This window comes from Pan paniscus, chromosome 20 (genome assembly GCF_029289425.2).
Source record: "Pan paniscus chromosome 20, NHGRI_mPanPan1-v2.0_pri, whole genome shotgun sequence".
NCBI lineage: Eukaryota > Metazoa > Chordata > Mammalia > Primates > Hominidae > Pan > Pan paniscus.
This window is the reverse complement of record NC_073269.2, coordinates 62,669,652-62,692,130: the sequence shown is the minus strand read 5'-3', so window position 1 is coordinate 62,692,130 and position 22,479 is coordinate 62,669,652. Positions and strand designations below refer to the sequence as shown.

At 42.9% G+C, this 22,479-nt stretch overlaps 1 protein-coding gene and 1 long non-coding RNA gene across 4 annotated transcripts; one reads left to right on the top strand and one right to left on the bottom strand.

Annotated features, from left to right (window-relative positions):
* Nucleotides 1–16: 16 nt before the first annotated feature.
* ZNF582 (zinc finger protein 582) lies at nt 17–21,821 on the top strand. 3 transcript variants are annotated; one of them, XM_008962199.6, is made up of 5 exons: nt 17–114; nt 12,151–12,239; nt 13,483–13,609; nt 13,890–13,985; nt 18,774–21,821. In XM_008962199.6, the coding sequence occupies exons 2-5, from the start codon at nt 12,231–12,233 to the stop codon at nt 20,093–20,095; spliced, it is 1,554 nt and encodes a 517-aa protein (XP_008960447.1). In that variant the 5' UTR covers nt 17–114; nt 12,151–12,230; the 3' UTR covers nt 20,096–21,821. The 3 variants fall into 3 exon arrangements, with proteins under 3 accessions (XP_008960447.1, XP_003809918.1, XP_003809919.1); XM_003809870.7 differs by lacking the exon at nt 17–114 and adding an exon at nt 10,299–10,762; XM_003809871.7 differs by lacking the exon at nt 17–114 and adding an exon at nt 10,311–10,540.
* Nucleotides 4,838–10,324, bottom strand: LOC100987160 (uncharacterized). The gene is made up of 4 exons (XR_001337512.5): nt 9,928–10,324; nt 9,544–9,766; nt 5,967–6,134; nt 4,838–5,119 (listed from the first exon to the last, which is right to left on the bottom strand). It is a non-coding gene; the product is annotated as an uncharacterized LOC100987160 (long non-coding RNA).
* Nucleotides 21,822–22,479: the final 658 nt, after the last annotated feature.

Here is a 22,479-nt window from a genome sequence, read left to right as displayed (position 1 = left end):
GTGGCCGCGTCCGCGCTCCAGCGCTCCGGGTGGGGCTGTGAGTCCATCGCTGAGAAAAGGGAGCTGGAGGACCAGTGTGGAGCCTGAGCCAGCTGGAGAGAGGCCCGGTAGGATGTACGTGTGATTAAGCGCTCTGGCGGCCCGGGCTTTCTCTTTCCCTTTCTGTTTCTTCTCTCTCCGCCTTACCCTGTCTTTTATTCGCCATTTGTTGAGCGCCTGCTGTGTCGGGCACTGTTGTGGGCCCTGGGCACACAGCAGTGAACAAGCAGACAAAATCCCCACCTCATGGAGCAGCATTCTAATGCGGGAGGAATTCAATAGGAAAAAATTAATAATAAAGGACACTGATGCATATTGGGAAGTAATGCGTATTAGCAAGAAAAGCGAAGCAGAGTATTAAGATCATTCTTTCAGTTCTTCATTCTTTCAGTTATGCCCTCTGAATCAGTGGAAAAAACGCAAGGTGCATTCTTTTTCTATTATCTCAACGACAACTAATCATAACAGAAGACTTCTCTGACCAAATATAGGGGAGTTTCCCACACATCTCAAGCAAGCAATGAGTTCAGTGAGTTCTGCAGCGGGCACCAGCTGGGTGTCCTCCAGTTCAATTCCGACGCCGTCTACTTGGAGATGGGTCAGACACCATTCGCTGAGGGCTCAGTCCCCAAGCCTGCCTCCCCCTTCCCACTTCCCACTAAAGTCTAGCCTCTGGAACATCTGACTCCACCAGCTTCAAATTGGGATTTTCACCACCCCCTCTTTGCGGTTCGATATTTTGCTAGAGTGGCTCACGGAACTCAGGAAACACTTCGGTTTAGTAGTTTATTACAAAGGATATTACAAATGATATAGATGAAGAGATGCATAGGGCAAAGTACAGAAAAAAGGGTGTTGCACCTTCCAGGAACCTCCACATGTTCAGCTGGGTGGAAGCTCTCTGAACCCTGTCTTTTGGGAGTTTTACAGAGGCTTCATTACATAGGCATGGTTGATTAAAATCCCGTCCCCTCCTTAGGGTTGGGGGTGGGGTTGAATGTCCCAACCTTCTAGTCATGTCTTGGTCTTTCCATAACCAGTCCCCATCCTGAAACTCTATAGGGGTTGCCAGCTGTCAACTCATTAGCATACAAAATGAGTTTTTACTGTTACTTTGTAGTTTCCAAGGATTTTAGAAGTTCTATGCTAGGAAGATCAAATATATATTTCACAATATCATACTCTTATTCCTATTCTTCAATCTGTCTTTGAAAATATTTTATAAACTCCTATCTCTAGTTTATCTCCCAATCCTGTACCATCCCTTCCAAAATCCTGTTGCGCCCTTCAATTGCTTCATTTAATTGTCTGACCAAAGTTGCCAGTGACAAAGAGCATCATAGAAGCTGGGAATTTTATTTGAGGAAATTAAACAAATGCAACTATGATATCAGCAAAAAATACTAACTGAAACTTTTTTTTGAGACGGAGTCTTGCTCTGTCACCCAGGCTGGAGTGCAGTGGCGCAATCTCAGCTCACTGCAAGCTCCACCTCCCAGGTTCATGCCATTCTCCTGCCTCAGCCTCCCGAGTAGCTGGGACTACAGGCGCGTGCCACCACGCCTGGCTAATTTTTTTGTATTTTTAGTAGAGACGGGGTTTCACTGTGTTGGCCAGGATGGTCTTGATCTCCTGACCTCATGATCCTCCCGCCTCGGCCTCCCAAAGTGCTGGGATTACATGCATGAGCCACCGAGCCCAGCTGAAACATTGTTTATAATAAAATGTTGAACATAAACAATATAGCTACTGTCACGGGTAGCAACTAGATAGGGCTTGTATCAAAGGCGGTAAAGAAAACAGTCTCATATTTACCAGGACAGTCTTAAAGAAAGGCAGATTTATTAAAGTATGAAAATACATTGCAAGGTTGCAACTGGCAGCACAGGAGAGAAGGAGCTGTCTGCAAAGAGGCAGGAGCTGGCAGTTTTATAGGGTCATCCTGGAGAGAGCTGTTGTTTGATTAGCCATTTCTCAGAACAACTGTTCATTGTTCTTCCCCACTGGGGCCCCTTCCTCATTGTTGCTTACTTATCAGGACTCCATAGCTACAAGTAGAAGAATGGTCAAATAAATAACAGTATGTTGTAAACCAAAAGGTATTGGAGACAGGTCTCAATCGATTTGGAAAGTTTATTTTCCCATGGTTAGGGAAGCACTGACAGCCTCAGGAGGTTCTGATGACATGTGCCCAAGGTGGTTGGGGTACAGTTTGCTTTTATACATTTTAGGGAGATATGAGACATCAATCACTATGTGTAAGATGTACAGTGGTTCAGTCAGGTAAGGTGGAAAAATCTGAGGTGGAGGCTTCCAGGTCATAAATAGCTATGGAACAAAAGGTTGCATCCTTTTGAGTTATTGATTAGCTTTCCACTGAATACACAATTTAGTCTGGCTCCATGAATTTGCATTTTTACATAAACAATAGGTCCAAGGAAGCAATCAGATATGCATTTCTCTCAGGTGAGCCTCAGAGGGATGACTTTGAATTCTTTCTGTCCTTTGTGCAAAAGGAATTTCCTTGTGGGCAAATTGTGAGGGAGGTATGTAGCTTTTAATCTTTATAGCTATTGTATTTAGGAATCAAATGAGAGGCAGCCTTGCCTGACATAGTTCCCAGCTTGACTTTTCCCTTGGCTTAGTGACTTTGGAGTCCTTAGATTTTTTTTTTTTTTTTGAGACAGAGTCTTGCCCTGTTGCCCAGGCTGGAGTGCAATGGTGTGATCTCTGCTCACTGCAGCCTCTGCCTCCCGGGTTCAAGCTATTCTCCTGCCTCAGCCTCCCGAGTAGAGTAGCTGGTATTACAGGTGCACACCACCACACCCACTTAATTTTTTTTTTTTTTAACCTTTAGTAGAGACAGGGTTTACCATGTTGGCCAGGCTGGTCTCGATCTCCTGACCTCGTGATCCACCCGCCTCGGCCTCCCAAAGTGCTGGAATCACAGGCATGAGCCACTGTGCCCAGCTGGAGTCCTGAGATTTATTTTCCTTTCACATCTATCTGATTGAAGACTATACAACTTTTTAAAAGAATAATTGCATGGCAATGAAGCAATATGTAAAAATACTTCTTGTGTTAAGGTTTCTTAAAGGAGGAACAAAGCTGATAAAATTGCATTATGACTGCAACATTGGAAAACTGTTCCTAAAAAGTAAAAGGAACATAATCCACAAAAATTGTAGTTGGGTTGTGTTTGAGTGTTGAAATTGTTAGAAATAAATTTTCGGTGCCACAAAAGAAATAGCATTCGAACAGAAATTTTCTCAGCAAGGCAATTTTACTTCTATAGAAGGGTGCATCTTGCAGATGGAGCAATGGTGAGAGCACACCTGAACAAGGGAGGGGAAGGGGTTCTTATCCCTGACACAGGTAGCCCCTACTGCTGCATCGTTCCCCTATTGGCTAGGGTTGGACTGCACAGTCTAAGCTAATTCCGATTGGCTATTTTAAAGACAGCAGGGGTTAAGAGCCAGAGTGGTGGGGTGAGCAGTTTTGGCAGGAAAGACGGTTACGGAATAGGTGACTAAAGGTGACTTAGGTTAGAGCGGGTGACCAGGGATCTCAGGATGGAGCAAGTGACCAGGGGAACAGATGTGAACTACTGATCAGAACTGGCAGGGAGGTTGTTTACTGAAACTAGGGGCAAGGAGATGAAGAGAATGAGGAAGTTAAACTTTAAAATGGAAAACAAAGAACTGAACATACTGACACAGATTCTTTGAGGAGAAACTTAGAACTCACTGTATTTAACAAAATTATGATTGATAGCTTCCCCTCGCTTTTTCATACCAGACAAGCCTTGTTTAAAATAAGGCATCAGTAAACTTCCAGGTTTTTGCAGACTTTTCGACATTTCACAAATGTGTGAAGAGAGTAGGCATCTTTATGAAACCACCTTTGCAAAAACTGTATCAGTGAGAAAAATTATTATAGTAAACTGAGCTAACCCACCTATCTTGCCTCTCCCTTAATTATTCCTGGGCTATAGGGCTGAGCTAACTTTGGAAGACATTTACGCTATAGTTTAAATAACAGGCTTTGCCCAAAACTCAATTGTTTTTGTAAAGCTAATGGGAGGCCATCAGTCTGGGAGGAGAGGAGTCTGGGTCCTGCTAAGGTGGCACCGTTATTCAACTGTCAGCCATTATTCCAAAGGTTATAGGATATGCAACTTTCCTAATTACTACTGCAAATGACATCACTACTGTAGAACCTCAGATTGGCCTTTTGAGATATCTTTTCAGGTTTTTTCATGTCTGACACCCATGGCTCCACCTGGACCTGATGGTTCCACTTGGACTAACCAACCCAGTTCCTGTGGCACCACCCAGAAGCAATGCACCCCACACAAGGAGAGCTTTGACCCCCTATGATTTCATCTCCAGCCCAACGAATCAGCAGCAAGCACCTGTTATCTGGCCACTCCCACCCCTTCCCCCAAAGTGACTTTGAAAAACCTCTAATATAAGAGCTTTGGATTAGATGATTTGAGTACGAACTCCATTTCCCATGTGGCGTGGCCAGCCTCATGTCTATTAACCTCTTCCTCTACTACAATGCCATGGTCTTTCTTTATGCAGTGGGCAGGAAGAACCCCTTGGGTGGCGGTAACATTTTTTATTTTTAGCCATTATCTCTTAAGCTTCTCCTTTTGGCACAACCTTCTACAAAGCTTGGTAAGAGTCACTAAGTAAACTTTGATTTGCTTAAAAACCACATTTATTCTTTGTCTCAGGTGAGCAGCAACTATTGGGGCTGGTGGCACAGAGGTAAAAGAACTTACCAAGACAGCTGTGGGTGAAGAAAGGCAGATTTATTAAAGACAGTATCAAAGTAGGTTATCAGGGAGCAACAGGCAGAATCAGTGGAAGAGGAGCTGACTGCAAGGAAACAAAGGCTTGCTGGAGATTTTATAGGATGGTTCCTGGGCTGATTGATAATGCCAAAGCAGCAGGGAGCTGACCTGCATTCTTCTGTCACCCGAGGTGTTTGATGATAAGTGGATGCGTGCGTTTGATGATAAGCAGGAAGTTTGTGAGTTACGTTCATTGTTTGCTCGGCAGGGCTGTATGTCCTGGGTCATAAAGAAAGGCAAGCCTATAGCTTATCTGCTTCCTTTTTTTGTTTATATATCCTGGACCATGAAGAAAATGCAGATCTATAGCTTATTTGCTTTATCTCTTTGCTTTCCCCTGGTCCCACCAGCCTGACTCCTTTTCCCTACGTAGGAATCCACATTCTTCCTAAACGGGTAATCAGCAGACATATGTCTACCTAGCACACCCAAGTTTAACATAATTATCTAAATGCAAAATCTTGAGGAATAAAGATAAAAAACCCTCTAGCAGGCACAGCGGCTCATGCCTGTAATCCCAAGTGACATAGGAGTTAAAAAGAAATTATTTAGGCAGATAGTGAGGGTAAGGAAATCCTTCGGTAAGGTTTTCCTTTTAATGAAAAGCAGCCCCCAAGTCATTTCTTTTCTAACAAACAACAGCCTGAAAAATCAAGCTGCAGACATAGATAAGCAAGCTGGAAGTTTGCACGGGTGAATGCCAGCAGCTGTGCCAATAGGAAAAAGCTACCTGGGGGCCAGGCATGTCCAACATCGCAGCTCCATCTTCCCTTTTCTTTGTCAACCACGTGTACAGTAAGGAACATACAACATGGCCTGGTCAGATAGGTACCCCATCTGCATAATAAAAGATTAGGGTGGGGCAGCCAGCTTCTGATTGGCACACCTGGTCCAACCAATCTTTGGGGCCTACGTAAATCAGACACCACCTCCTGAAGCCAGTCTATAAAACCCCGTGCCCTTCGCCACGGACTGGAAGTCCTACTTGGGAGCCCTTTTCTCTCTGCAGGAGCTAGAGCTATTCTCTTTTCTCTTTCGCCTATTAAACCTCCGCTCTTAAACTCACTTCTTGTGTGTCCACGTCCTTGATTCCCTTGGCGTGAGACAACGAACCTCAGGTATTTACCCCAGACAATGATGCAGCTTCACCATCATTTTGGAAGGCTGAAGCAAGACGATCACTTGAGCTCCGGAGGTCAAGACCAGCCTGGGCAATACAGTGAGGCTCCCATCTCTACAGAAAAAAAAAAAAAAGAAAAATTAGCTGGTGTGGTGGCACGCACCTGTGTTCTCAGCTACTTGGGAGGCTGAGGTAGGAGGATTGCTTAAGCCCAGGAAGTTGAGGCTGCAGTAAGCCGTTTGTGCCACTGTGGCAAGCCAGATCTCACAAAAACTGAACAGGCAGGCCTCCATAAGAACTGTTCTAGCATTGACTAAATGGTTATGTTAAATATTAAAGGCTGAGAGAGCCAGCGCCCTAACACAAAGGCTGATGATTTGAAGCATGACAAGATAATGAAGGAATGGTCACACTCCTCATACCAGGATCCATTCAGGATTAAACAAGTTTTATTGGGGGTCTAAAGGAACTCCCCAGACCTCCAAAACTTAGTAGGAGACAAGATAAGGGGAATTACCTTTGGCACTTGGACCCATCTAGAGTAAGTAAAATCACTGAGGCTCCAGAGGAATGTCCCCAAAACTCAGACCTTAGTTATAGATTAGAAGAAATTAATCACTTGTGTCTTTAGATGAATGCACACTAACATGTAGACATATAGCTTAGAAGGTAGATAAGCACTGGAAAACTTTGTAATTTTGAGTTGGTCTGGCAGTATTTTTCTGGCCCTCTCCCTGTACCCGGTTACAGAAATAAAACTCTCTTCTTTCACAGTTCATCAGCATCTTGTTATAGGGCTGCGGGAATAAGCAGCCTGACCTTCAGTTCAGTCCAGGAACACCACTGCACACCAGCTTGGGTGACAGAGTGAGACCTTGTCTCTTAAAAAAAAAAAGTCCTCAGAGAGAGAGGCCACGTGTATTTTGTCCTCAGTTGTCACAAGGAAGATGCAATACATTTATTTTTCTCCTGGATTAGTACTGGAGAAAAGCATTTTATCCTTTTTCTTTTTTGGCTATGGATGTCCAGTTGCTCCAGCACTGTTTGTTGAAAAGGTTATACTTCCTCCATGGAAATTTATTATTATTATAATGCACAGATTTTAGGTCAGAAAAATTGGGGGAGGTACCCAAGGTCACTCAGGGAGTAAGTAGCTAAGATTGGGTTAGAACCCACTTTGTTGTGTGATTCCTTGCTTGGATTACTATGCACAACAGAATATGGCCCACCTCCCCACAGTTGATCTCATTCAAGTGACAATGGGTGATCCTGAAACAGAAGGAATCTAGCAGAAGCATGGATATGGCTGGGGATAACAGGAGAGGCAGCTGCTGGAGTAACTCTGTGGGCGGCAAGCCACCCAGGTGCCAAGGCAAGAGACTGAGGACACGAGCTGTTCCAGTATAATAAAATATAAAACAAGAATAGTTATACCAGATATAGATCTTAGATATGATTATATATGAATATCATTAATCATTAGTTGGTAGCAATTACTCTTTATTCCAATATTATAATAATCCTCGCTCTATAATCATAACCTAGGAAAAGCCAGGCCATACAGAGATAGGAGCTGAGGAGACATAGTGAGAAGTGACCAGAAGACAAGAGTGTGAGCCTTCTGTTATGTCCAGACAGGGCCACCAGAGGGCTCCTTGGTCTAGCGGTGACGCCAGCATCTGGGAAGATGCCCGTTGCCAAGCGGACCGTGGTCTAGCGGTAGTGTTAGTGTCAAGGAAAAACACCTGCTACTTAGCGGACCGGGAAAGGGAGTCTCCCTTTCCCCGGGGGAGTTTAGAGAAGACTCTACTCCTCCACCCGCAGTTACCCAGAGGCCTAACTGTCTCCCTGTGATGCTGTGCTTCAGTGGTCACGCTCCTAGTCCGCCTTCATGTTCCATCCTGTACACCTGGCTCTGCCATTTAGTTAGCAGTAGCAAACCAGTGAAAGTACTAAAAGTCTCTAATAAGTAGAAATAATGGTGTAAGCTCTCTCTCTCTCTTTCTCCTCTCTCTCTGCCTCGGCTGCCAGGCAGGGAAGGGACCCTGTCCAGTGGACACATGACCCATGTGGCCTTACCTATCATTGGAGATGGCTCACACTCCTTATCCTGCCCCTCTGTCTTGTATCCAATAAATATCAGCGCAGCCTGGCATTCGGGGCCACTACTGGTCTCCCCGTCTTGGTGGTAGTGGTCCCCCAGGCCCAGCTGTCTTTTCTTTTATCTCTGTCTTGTGTCTTTATTTCTACAATCTCTCATCTCCGCACATGGGGAGAAACCAACCGACCCTGTGGGGCTGGACCCTACAAACTCTGCATGTGCTTTGGCACAGGAATGTGTACTGGGAAGTGGCTGACAAAAGACCTATGGATTCCATGGAATGGAGAGGCTAGCTCAGAGCATTCTCATACTCTTAAAAGGAAGAAACTGGAAGCCACCCTCTAAGACGACCCTGAATGATCCCTGCCTCCTAGTACTTATACTCTTGTGTAGTCTCCACCTACTTAGACTCACAGCTGATTTTGTGACCAAGAGTATAATGGTGTATGACTTCAGAGGCTTGGTTCAGAGTCAGAAGTGGCCATTTCATCATCCTCTAAATTTCTCTTTGGCAGATTAATGAATGTGAGAAAGTAAAAATGGTATAGAAGAAAGTTAGCCTGAGAGATGGCTGGCTTTGTACCTGTTTGGTCTTTTTCCTTCCTTTCCTCCATAAACAAATACTGACGCATGTACATATAGACACACTCAACACAGTGGGATGTTAAAGGGAAACTAGAGCCACTCGCCCCTTCCCAAGATCAGAGAATAGGAAAGATGATGACTTTTTGCATCTACCCTCTCCTCTTGAACTCGCAACACTGTCCTGAACCACAAATAAGGTCAAGTAGGATAAATCTACAACTGTCTCCTCAACTGTCCGCTCACAAGTGTGAAATTCAACCATCCTTGCTGAAGTTGTCTTCTAATATCAGTAATCAGCAATAACCAACCTCTGAGCTTTGCTTATATTATTAAATCATTTTATTTGACCCTCAGGACAAAGCTGCAAGCCCGGCATTACATTCTTCCTTTTATGGACAAAAAAAGAAAAAAAAAAAAAAACTGAGATAGGCATGAAGAAACTAATAAATGGCTGAAATGCTATTTGAATCCACATCTGTCTAATTCTCAAAGTGTGCTTTCCACCACATCACCGCACCTACAAGGGAAATGCAGCCTCTACCCTCTCCTGAAGAATGTGTAAAGAGGCAATATGGTGTGTTTTGGAAAAAGCATCTTTGCAGAAAGAAAGCATTAGCTTCAGTCATATCAGCATCCTTATCCAGCAGCAGTAGCATTATTTTACATATCAGTTACTCCTCCCCAACAACTCAATGAATTAGATGCTACAATCATCCTCACTTTCAAATGTGGAGACCGAGGCACATCTCTAAGACTGGAGTTCAGGCATTCTGGCTCCAGTCTTAGAGATGGTTAAGGGTTCACACTCTTAACCATTTATTACACCATAGAGCTCACCAGGTTTGAGGGAAACAGGATCAAATCAAGAGTCACTCAGGACTCCGGTCCTCACTCAAGGACAAACTGTTCCACCTCGGACAGGGAGAGTTTCCGCATTCTGAGACCCAGCATAACAGGTCCCGACCGGCATCTGGCACTCGGACTCCCAATCATACTGGATCACACTGGCTCGGGATGTGTAAAGTCCAGGGCTTCTCACATTTGATGACTCCAAAGCCGCCTGAAAACGACAGAATTAACAACTACCTATGGCGGTCTGATATTTGCCCAAGAGATGCCGCCCCATAAAACTCCTTTACATCTTTATAACGTTTTTATTTTGCGTTCTCCTTCATAACCCACATTTAACTCACCATAGATGTAATGTTTAAAATTAGTTACCAGATAAACTGTTACGCTTCCAAACTTTAAGGTTCCTTCGAAACCTTCTGGTAAAACTGTTGTTCCACGGAAATGGGAACGTAACGGATGAGTCAATCTTCCACAGCCGCACACAGTTGTGTATCCACCGCTAAACGGTCCCAGTCACACATTCAACGACCCACGCGGAGTCAGAAGCTACCACTACACACCGTCACAATCACGCACACACAGTGACGGCCCCTTGCCCACTCGGTCACTCGCCCACAATCTCTCGCTAGAGAAGCACACGCAGATAGCACACCCAGCACCACAGACCCCCAGGAAGCAACCCAGGGACTCGAACACACGAACAGCACTCCTCCGCGCACTGCGCAGGCACGCCTGCGTCCGGCTCACCCTGAAACATCGCGAGATCCGGCTTCAAGGCCGGGCTACTGCCTTTACGCCTAGAGACTATGTTTCCCGGAAGACACTGCGGCGCCGGCCCTATCATGGCGCAGCATCGGTGTGCTTTGTGCGTCTGCGCCATCTTCCGGCTGCGCACGGCGACTCCACCGGTACCGTGGTGGAAGCGCGCCCTGGGCTGCCGGGGGCGCGGCCGCGGTGGTACTTGGACCCGAGGAGGCGGCAGGTGAGAGGTTCCGGAGCTTTCCAGGCGCTCTGGGGTCCAGCAGGAGCTGGTGCCCGGGCCGGTTGGGTCTCAGGCCTGAGAAGAACGCAGACGTCTCGCCTCATCGTCGCTCTGTGGCTTTACCGGCGTGAGACTACATTTCCCGCCGGCCCTCGCGGCGCGCGCTTTCTGGCGCCCCCTTTCTGCTTCCAGCCTCATAGCCCAGGTGCATGGACCCCTTAGGTGGGTGCGCAGGGGTCTCCGACCCCCTGAAATTGCGGATGTTTTGCATTCACTGTTATGCGTGCCTTTTTTTTTTTTTTAATCTGAGAGGAAATCTTGTTTCATGAGGTTCTCAGAGAGTTACAAGACCCCAGAAGACTTAGAACCGCTAGTTTAGAAAAACTTATACTTGGGAAAATTTTATATGTTCAAATTCTATGTCCAGCAATGGGGAAACACTTGAGTGGATCACAGGCCATCCTTTGTAAATAGGATATCGTGCAGTTAATACAAATAATGCTTATAAAAGTGGTCATAATAAGGAAAAGCTGCCTATTACATCATATTAAGCAACATTCATAATTATTTCACTTACACGTTACTTAGAACCAAATGTTTGTAATGCAGTAGGCACCTTATATACTCCTTTACAGAGTACTTCTTGTTTAACAGTGAGCTCAAGAACTGGTTAAATGACAACACTGCGAATACTTGGGTGTTTTTTCTTCCAATTTTTTTGTTTTGTTTTGTTTTTAGCCTGTGTGTTAGTGAGTTTGACTTCTTTTTGCTGAATGTTCTCAAAGGATTCAGTAGTTAATATCTTTGCTTGTCAGTTTTTGATAGTCATTTTTGATAGTCACTTGGCATCCCATTATATGGCTGTGCCAAAAATGATTCAACCTCTTGGCTACTTGTGGACTTGCCTACTTACGTACTAATTTTTAGTTCTCTTATTTAGCAAATATTATTGGACATGCAGCTTTGTGCACTGCTGTGTCTCTATGGAAGGACACATTTATGTGCTGATAATGGAGCACTGGGCGTGCTGTGTGTAATTTGTCTCTTACTGTTCCTTCCAACTCTATCCCATTTGTTGATGCAAGGCATGCTCCATGAAGTGGCATCCACAAAGCCTCAGTTTGGGCTGTAGAGCTTTTTGTATATTTGGCGGTTGGGAAAAGAGCCAGGTATACTTTCAAAGGTGTTATATTTGCTGCAGGAGAGAGTTAAATGGCCTAGTCCTGGAAAGGCTTTATTCTAGGCTGGGGCTATGCAAATTATGCAGGCCTTCTATGCTCCCTGGCTTGAGGGAAGCCCTCCTTGTCCTTGAGGTAACATGTGGGTCTCAGTCACTAGAACAGCCCTCAGCATCCCTGTCTCAGACTTGCATTTGCAGCAAAACAGAACCACTGGATGTTTAGGGGAAATGGGAGGGAAAGGACCACTGGTTCCCCTTTGCCTTGCAGCAGCTAAAGCTGGTTTCCTGGGGTTGGGTGAGGATCCCTTTGCCTCCCCCTCCTTCTCATTTTCTTGGTGGGCAGAGGGCAAGCAGGTGGGGACTTGTAACTTGGCATTCTAGGAACTGTGAGGCAAGCCTAGCCTCTCATGTTTGCTCTTTCCTCCCCCAGCTCTACCATCGCAGGACTCTGCCCTTCCCCAAGAGAGGAACCAGAAGGAGGACCTATCAGCCCTTGAAATTCTAAAAGTCATGTCCCTTGTGAGTTTTTAAATCCCATAAATATTTGCTTTCCTTATCTTGAAACTTTCCACCTGGGTTCCATCCAGAAATGTGGTTCTCAGACTTTTCCATTTTAGGGAATAAAAGGACCAGGCAGGAGTCTCCTCTCCCATTGTCCTCTCCCCTCTGACAAATGCCCACAGATTTATTCTCTATAGCATTCTGCATCTCCTGATGGTTTTCGTCTGCTAGGAGGAGAAACTCATTTCCCTGTATGAAATGAGAGCATCCTTTGTAAGAACTGAAGTTTGAAGAGATGGAAATGAATGCTTAGGAGCAATCACATATAGAAAAGCAGGGGAGGTGGTGTTGGTTGGTTTCAGTTTCAGCGTGTGGTACAGTGTCCTGCTTTGGGAATGATTAATGATTGGATATGTAATTGAGGTTTGGCTGGGAATCCATCAAAAATTTGATGCCAGAATTAAAGTCTAGTTTGACGTTGGACAGAGCATTTGAATCTGGGACATCCTCCATTAGTTTCTTTGGCTTAAGAGGAAGAAAAGTACAGAGCTGAGGATGGTGAGCGATGTAGCAAGTGAGATGATCATCTAGGTGGGTGAGTGGTCAGGGCTTGGAAAAGCCTTAGAGATCTGATCCAACCTCGGGATCCAAAATAAGAGGATGTTTGAGTCAGTCGTTTCACTTGATAGAAAATTGTGCACTCAATAAAAGTTATCTCCATGGTTTTTCCCATGAAGAAAAATGCTTGTGTTATGTTCCAACATAATGATGAACTTTCATCTCCAAGAAATTCTTGACTTACATGAAAATCCTGTATCTAAGATAGAAAACATGTTTCCATAATTTTAAAAAATAAAATATTTGGGGAAAATCCATCAGAAATATTTTTTGTTGTTATTGTTATTCCAAAAGATAGAAATGATAGGTCTCACCTTGAGAATTTATTGTATGCCAAGTATAGAGTGGGCAGTGTGCTTTATTACACTGTTTCTTAACAATAAGGAAAACTCCATTTAGCTTGATTTTAATTTTCATCCCAGACCTGTACACAGAGCATTGATTTGCAGTTAAAAGGAGTGTTTGAGAACAATTTGATCATTCTGTTTTACTCATCCCCATTTCTTCTGTCACCTTTCACATTCAGTCCCACCCTTCTTGTTCAACAAAACAACCCCCCCTCCCGCAAAGACCTGCCCCACCTCCTTTCATCCCACTGTGAACCATTGAAATACATATATATCATACATGCCTGTCATTCCAGGGGTCAGAATTGTTCAGGGATGTGGCCATAGTCTTCTCCCAAGAAGAATGGCAGTGGTTGGCACCTGCTCAGAGGGATTTGTACAGAGACGTGATGTTGGAGACCTACAGCAACCTGGTCTCACTGGGTAAGGTGATCTCGTCTGTTAGTTTGGAGGTTATCCTTGGGCATGTTCCTTCCCGGTCAGTTTTTGGGTGCTTTTCAGTCTTATGATTGGTTGGTCATTTTTGAGGGGTTAAAGGGCGGTGCTGTTGGCTGAAGCTGCATCTTCCCCTACCCTCAGGCAACTGTCCCATCTTCCTCTGGCACTTCCTGCAACTGCCTCTCCTGCTTGATGACCAGGTCCTGGATCTGAATTCTGGGGCCCCCACACCATAACCAGGTGGCATGTTTCTTCTCATCTCCAGGTCTTGCCGTTTCCAAACCTGATGTGATCTCCTTCCTAGAGCAAGGCAAAGAGCCCTGGATGGTGGAGAGAGTGGTGTCTGGAGGCCTGTGTCCAGGTGAGTGAGGTATCATTGGGAAGGGAGCAGCCACTGCAGGTATCAGGTCCGCTGGAAGTGGCCCTTTGTCTTAGAAAATCTTCCCTGCAGGTTGCTACCTTCAGAGCTTATGTCTTACGTGTTGTTTTCCTCAGCTCGTCAGCAGCATTCGACAAAGGTGGCTGCTCCTTCTTCCTGAAACACTTTAAAAATTCAACCTGGATTATAGGGCTAGACTGAGTACAAATATGGTGGTTCCTAAGGAAAGTATTTTGTCTTTGGAAAGATGTCTATCTTTTGACCATTTTTCTTTTTTTTATTAATTTTAATATTTAAAATTTTTTTTAACTTCAGGAGTACAAGTGCAGGTTTGTTAAATAGGTAAACTTGTGTCATGGGGGTTTGTTTACAGATTATTTCATCACCCAGGTATTAAGCCCAGTACTCATTAGTTACTGTTCCTGATTCTCTCCCTCCGCCCAACCTTCATTCTCTGAAAGGCCCATGTGTGTTGTCCCGCTCTGTGTGTCCATGTGTCCTCATTTAGCTCCCATTTATAAGTGAGAACATGCAGTATTTGGTTTTCCGTTCCTGTGTTAGTTTGCTTAGGATAATGGCTTCCAGATCCATCCATGTCCCTGCAAAGGACATGATCTTGTCCTTTGACCATTTTTCTAAAGGAATTTGTATCGGTTTGTTTGAATTCTGGAGTCAGTTAACAAGTACTTATTAAGCTTTTATTATGCACCATGGAATATGCCACAGTATACATTGATGAGGCAGGTGGACATTATCCTTGCTTTCCTGGAACTTACACTGCAGTGGGAAAATAGACATGAAATCATACACACATGGACATGAGCTAATATGTGAAAGAAAAAGAACAGGTTCAGTCAGGGTGCATGGTAGGGCCAATGGCCTCTTCAAGGATAAGGCATTTTAGCTGAGACATGGAAGGTGTGATGTAGCTGGGGAATGCCAGTTGTAGCCAATGAGTGTGAAGGACCTGAGCAGGGAGCCCTTGGTACCTCTGAGATAATGGATGGCCCTTGTGGCTGAGGTCAGTGAGCAAAGGGAGGAACACAAAGAGATACACTAGGGGCCGGGCATGGTGGCTCATGCTTATAATCCCAGCACTTTGGGAGGCTGAGGCGGCCAAACCACTTGACCAGTCTGGCCAAGATGGTGAAACCTCGTCCCCACTAAAATCACAAAAATTAGCCGGGTGTGGTGGCACGTGCCTATAATCCCAGCTACTTGGGAGGCTGAAGCAGGAGAATCGCTTGAACACAGGAGGCGGAGATTGCAGTGATCCGAGATCGAACCACTGCACTCCAGCTGGGGCAACAGAGAGAGACTCTGTCTCAAAAAGGAAAAAAAAAGATACGCTAGGAAAGGCAACCACGTTATGAAGTTTGGGTTCTGCACTGTGGGCAGAGGTAAAGCACTGTAGAAATAGAGGCAAGCCATGATTTTATGGTCCACCTGGAGAGGATATAAATATTGTGCTTCTCACAAATTATTCACCTGCTAGTTTCAGAAGTCATTGATAGTTTTCTCTTGGATCAGATATGATTAATAGTTACAAAATAGTGATTTTTAAAAAAACTTTATTCTTATTTATTAGATCACATACTCCTGTAAAGAAGAGCTTTCTCCCTTTCACCATTTGTTTCTTCATTTATATCATATGGATTAATAGTAGGTGGCATATTTTTTCTCATTTCCAGGTCAGAATAAAATAAATCTTATTTTATCCTGTAACAGATTATTACCCATTATCATTATTTATCACAACGTTCATAGTTTTCCAGACTTGCCCAGTGACACCCTTTCAAACTGGCTCCTGGGTTCTTTGGACATAATCCCCCCCCCTTTTTTTATAAGCACGTTTTTAACTTTTTTAGTTTCAACAATTCAGTAAAAGCTAGTTAACATAAATACAGAACAAGTCCACACAATTGACATCCGTGTACATAAATGCAAGAATACCAAACCTCACATGAACCAAAAAGTATCAGCTCTTACAATGTTGACTATTTAGCTATGACTAGTAGGTCATAAATCTTCGCATAAGCAAGAGTACACATTCAAATGTTTTTTAAAACTAAGAATAAAACAATTTTATGTTTCTAAAAGGAGAAGCATAAAAGTCAGTCTGTCGAAGAACATAAGGATGTGATAGAAAAGAGATTTGCGTGGGCACAAAGTTAATACACTGTGTTAATACTTTTACATATTAAAATCCCTCTGCAGCCAGGGGTAGTAACTCATGCCTGTAGTCCCAGCTACTCAGAAGGCTGACAGAGGAGAATCACCTGAGCCTAGGAGTTTGAGGTTGTAGTATAATATGATTGTGCCTCTGCACTCCAGCCTGGGCAACAGAATGAGACCCCATCTCTCCCCCAAAAAAGAAAGAGAAAGAAAAATACTTTGGAGGCAAACTTTATATAGAACGTTTGTATATAGTTTTTTTTTTAAAGTCATCAGTGTCATACTTAAACTAAAATGCAGATTGTGTTTTTGTCTCCAAACTGATCGTAATACTTTTGAGTCCAATCAAAACACCTCAGAAACATCCAGTTACTGTTGATTACAATAAATGTGACATGCTGACAGAATTTAAGAAGGTACAGTTTTTCACTGGTGACAGCAGTAAAAGCTTGGTAATTTTCAATAATGTTGGGATCACTACAGTGAATAGATCTGCAGAACAACATATCTAAAACCCAGACAAATGTTAGGAATACTGGTTCTGTTGAATAAATGACCAATGTTTTTATAGAAATACTTAACATAGAATTCCCTCCTGGTCTTTCACCCTCAATAAATGCTATAAAGTGCATTCACAAAGAGCCATATTAAGATAAAGCTACTGCACAAAATATACCACTCATATATACTGAAATGAGTAGTATCACACTGGAGTTTAATTGTGCACATTTTATATACCAGTATAGCAACATCCTTAGCCAGAAGTCTCAACAGAATTATCATGAACATGTTTAAGGGTTATATACATATATCAATTTAAAGTATGAAAAGGTGCATTTGAACTTAATGGCAACATTTCAAAATGATATCCTTGTTAGCACATCACCTTGAATCTATGATGTATGATTCAGCAAATTAGGACAGAATCAAATTCTCAGCAAAAAGTACGTTGAGGCTGGGGATGGTGGCTCACGCCTGTAATCCCAGCACTTTGGGAGGCCAAGGCAGGCGGATTGCTTGAGCCCAGGAGTTTGAGACCAGCCTGGGCAATATGGTGAAACCCCATCTTTACAAAAAAGCACAAAAATTAGCTGAGCATGGTGGTGCCCACCTGTAGTCAAGCTATATCTGAGTCTCTTTAAGTCAACTGGGGTTGGTTGCTATAAGTACAGTAAAACCTGCCACTCTAGCTGAAATCATGTACCAGGTAGAATCACAGTCCATTATACCATTCAGCTTTTTCATGCAGTTTGAATAATCAGCAAAGTATGTTGCTCTAGAAGGACCCACCCTCAATCAACTGGCCTAATCCTCTAAACAAGGAAAAAAGCCCTTCTTTCTCCAAGGTCACCTTTAAGAAATGAAAAGGTTCAGGTAAATGCATGACATTTAAGAAATTTAAGAAATGTCATTCAGTTGATAATGGGCTTCAGCCATGGCGTTCAACTAAACTTCAGATATAAAAAGCTTGACAGAGGAAGACAGCAGCCATGTCATTCTAACTTCTAGCAGACACATGAGAATAGCTGCCACTGTACCAGCATATTCCTCTGGCTCATTCTCCTGCATGTCCTCCAGGCACTGAGGCAGGTTGCAGATCCAACCACACACTTCCTCCACCACTTTTATTTTTATTTTTTAAAACTGTGGTAAAATACAAGATTTACCATGCTAACCATTTTCAAGTGTACAGTTCAGTAGTATTAAGTACATTCACACTGTTGTACAACCATCATCACCGTCCATCTCCGGAACTCTTTTCATCTTGAAATCACCATCATCGTTTTAAAATTCACTCTTTTGGGAGCATAATTTATGGTCAATAAAATGCATTTTTAAAATGTACTATTAATGAGTGTTGACAAATTTATACACCCACATAACCATCACCTCAATCAAGATAGCAAACATTTCCATCAACCCAAAAAGTTCCCTTGTGCTCCTTCCTGCACAGTCCGTCAAACCAATGATTTGCTTTGGTTTCTGTCACTCTATATTTGTCTTTTCTAGAGTCTCACAGAAACATTTACTGTCTTAAAAAATATAGTTCAATAGTGATTCTGACCCACACCAACTCTTTTTTTTTTTTTTTAAAGTCTCCCTCTGTCACCCGGGTTGGAGGGCATTGGCGTGATCATAGCTCACTACAGCCTCTAACTCCTGGGCTTAAGCAGTCTTCTTTTCTCAGCTGGGACTACAGGCATGTGCCACTGCTGCTGGCTAATTTTTAAAAATTATTTTGTAGACATGGGGTCTTGCTGTGTTGCCAAAGCTGGTCTCAAACTCCTGGCCTCAAGTGATTCTCCCTTCTTGGCTTCCCAAAGCACTGGGATTACAGGCATGAGCCACCATGCCCAGCCCCACACTAACATTTTAGAATCACTTTTATAACCTCTCTTATTGCCTCCCTCATCTCATGTATGTTATTTTCCTTTCAGTGTTCTACTTGTCCATTTTCTAATTGCTTAGCTACATTCAAGAGTTAATAGGCATTGAGTCTAAACCCTCCAGTTCTTATTCTTAATCCCTCCAGTCCTTTATCTGGGAAAAAAAAAAAGAAACCAAACATATTCGCTTTTTTTCATTCTTTCTCAGTATTGGAGTCCAGATATGATACCAAGGAATTATTTCCAAAGCAGCATGTTTATGAAGTCGAATCAACCCAATGGGAGATAATGGAAAGCCTTACAAGTTATGGTCTTGAGTGTTCAAGTTTCCAAGATGACTGGGAATGCAGAAACCAGTTTGACAGACAACAGGGAAATCCAGACAGACATTTCCATCAGATGATCATCAGACATGAAGAAATGCCCACTTTTGACCAGCATGCATCCCTTACTTTTTATCAGAAAATTCATACTAGAGAAAAACCTTTTGGGTATAATAAATGTAGAAAAGACTTCTGGCAAAAGGAACTCCTTATTAATCATCAAGGAATTCATACTAATGAGAAACCTTATAAATGTAAGGAATGTGGGAAGGCCTTTAAATATGGCTCACGACTAATTCAACATGAGAATATTCATTCTGGTAAGAAACCATATGAATGTAAGGAATGTGGAAAGGCCTTCAATTCTGGTTCAAATTTTATACAACATCAGAGAGTTCATACTGGTGAGAAACCGTATGAATGTAAAGATTGTGAGAAGGCCTTTAGTCGAAGCTCACAGTTGATTGAACATCAGCGAACTCACACAGGCGAGAAACCCTATCAGTGTAAGGAATGTGGCAAGGCCTTCAATCGGATCTCACATCTTAAAGTACATTATAGAATTCATACTGGTGAAAAACCCTATGCATGCAAGGAATGTGGGAAAACCTTTAGTCATCGTTCTCAGTTGATTCAACATCAGACTGTTCATACTGGCAGGAAACTCTATGAATGTAAGGAATGTGGGAAGGCTTTTAATCAAGGCTCAACTCTTATACGACATCAGAGAATTCATACCGGTGAGAAACCCTATGAGTGTAAAGTATGTGGAAAGGCCTTTAGAGTGAGCTCACAACTCAAGCAACATCAGAGAATTCACACTGGAGAGAAACCCTACCAATGTAAGGTATGTGGTAGGGCCTTCAAACGGGTCTCACATCTTACTGTACATTACAGAATTCATACAGGTGAAAAGCCATATGAATGTAAGGAATGTGGGAAGGCTTTTAGTCATTGCTCACAATTGATTCATCATCAGGTTATTCACACTGAGAAAAAGCCCTATGAATATAAGGAATGTGAGAAGACCTTGAGTCATGATTCAACTACTGTTCAACCTCAGAGAATGCATAATAGAGAAACACATGTGAATATAATAAATGTAGAAAAGCCTTCCATCAGCAGTTACCCCTTACTAATCATCAGAGAATTTATGTTGGCAAGCAACCATATGAATGGAAGTAATGGGGAAAGCCCATTAGCCTAGGCTAATCATGACTTACTTCTCCCTCTTAGAGAAAGACTTAAAGAATGTAATGCCAGTGACAATGCCTTCATTCAGAGGTCAGCCTTTATCCTAAGTCTGAAAATTCATATCAAAGAAGATTTTATGGATGTAAATTGTTCAGATCATAATTGTCAAAGAAGCAGGGAAAGGTTGGGAGAAATTTTATTTCTAACACATTCCAGAACCACATTTTCTAACCACAGTGTAGTAATTTTATCAAGAGCAAAAGTTATCGTTTTCTTACAAGTTAAAAAAACAGCCAGATTATCATTTGCTTAACAAAGAAATCATGCAATTACCATAAATGGTAATGAAAAGAATGAATTGAGAGTTTGACATGCCAAGAGATGTGAAATGTGGCCAAAGAGATGTGAGGATAAGGGGAAAGCCAAAGCTACACTGGAGGAATTTTTATAGCCTTTGAATGCATGCATATACATGAAAATCTGCAAGATAAACTCATATGCACTAAACATGCTATTCAAGACTACCAAACATCCAGGCAGTGAAAGAAGAAAGTAACAGAAAATGATGAAATAAAGAGACCATCTTACAATAATCTCGGTTTTTGTTTCTTTCTGATCCAGAAATAATCTAAATTTAGGAGAATATTTCTTAATTTCCACGTTGTTACATTGTTTTATGTGACTGGCACAGACAACCATTGGTTGTCATCCCAGCAGCCATACCCAATTCCCCTTGTTATTGGCAGCATCTGTGTCTTGCCTTGGACTCTGAGAATATCAGATGCTAATTTTCTAGTCTCCTGTGCAGCACAGTATGGCCAGTATCTCCCAGTGTTGCTCAGTGGAATCTGCCGGGGCTTCTGGGAAAGATTTTCCTCATTCAGAAGAGACAGGTTTATCATGAAGACTTCCTCCTCTCTCACTTCCTGCTTTTAAACATTTTTATATAAGAACATGATGCCTGAAGCTGCTGCAGCTATCTTGGAACTAAGAAGAGAAAAAAGTGGACCTCAGAGAAGCTGACCCAGAGCCTGAGAAGACTCAGCTACTAGGCCAATTCTGGAACTGCCTTTTTGATGCCTTGCTATCTGAGAAAAATAAACCTTGATTGCTCAGTTACTTTTAGTTGGATATTTTGTAAATTCGCAGCCAAAAGCATCCTAAGTGATATAATATCTAATTTAATTTTATTATGGTTGGTAAGTGTGGCCTGAAGTTATCTACTTTTTGAATTTTACTCTTTTTTTGGAGATGGAGTCTCGCTGTATCACCAGGCTGCAGTGCAGTGGCACAACCTCTGCCTCCCGGGTTCAAGCGATTCTCCTGCCCCAGTCTCCCCAGTAGCTGGGACTACAGGTGCACGCTACCATGCCCAGCTAATTTTTGTATTTTTAGTAGAGATGAGGTTTCACCATGTTGGCCAGGATGGTCTGGATTTCCTGACCTTTGTGATCCACCCGCCTCGGCCTCCCAGCACTTCCTATAAGTGCTGGGATTACAGGCATGAGCCACTGTGCCACCCAATTTGACTGTGTGTGTGTGTGTGTGTGTGTGGTTAAGTACAAGATTGATTTCTATATACCATGAACATTGAAAAAATATGTATTCTGCATTTTTGGATACAAGTTTCTAAATAAGTGCATTAAGCCACTAGATTGCAATGGTAAAAATCTCCATGTTTTCATATAATTTGGTATGCTGGATCAGAATTTCCTAAAAAAATGTTGCCAACACCTTGAGTTTCCAGACATTTATGCTTTTTAATTTATATTGTTTGACTTACAGGGACATACTACTAACCCTCTATTTATGAATTATTCCTTTATCTTTACATAATATCCCATTTTGCCTAGTGCAGGGTATAAAAACCAAATCCAGCCCGCTACCTGCTTTATAAAGTCTGAGTGACACATTGCATTTATGGTCTACAACTGCTTTGGTTTCACTAGAGCAGAGCTGAGTAGTTGCCACAGGGACTATATGGCCACAACACCTATATTTACTGTCTAGTTTTTTTGTTTTGTTTTGTTTTTTGAGATGGCATCTCAAACTGGAGTGCAGTGGCACAGCCGTGGCTCACTGAAGCCTCAACCTCTCATTCAAGCAGTCCTCCTACCTCAGCTTCCTGAACAGCTGGGACCACAGGCATGTGCCACCACGCTAGGCTAATTTTTAAAAAATTATTTTGTAGATACAGGGTTTTCTTATGTTGCCCAGGATGGTCTCAAACTCCTGGACTCAAGCAGTTCTCCCACTTTGGCCTCACAAAGTCCTGAGATTACAGGTGTGAGCCAATGCACCTTGCCTTCTCTGGTTTTTTAGTTAAGTTTGGGCCAGGCACTATGACTCCTGCCTGCAATTCCAACACTCGGAGGCTGAGGCAGGAGGATCACTTGA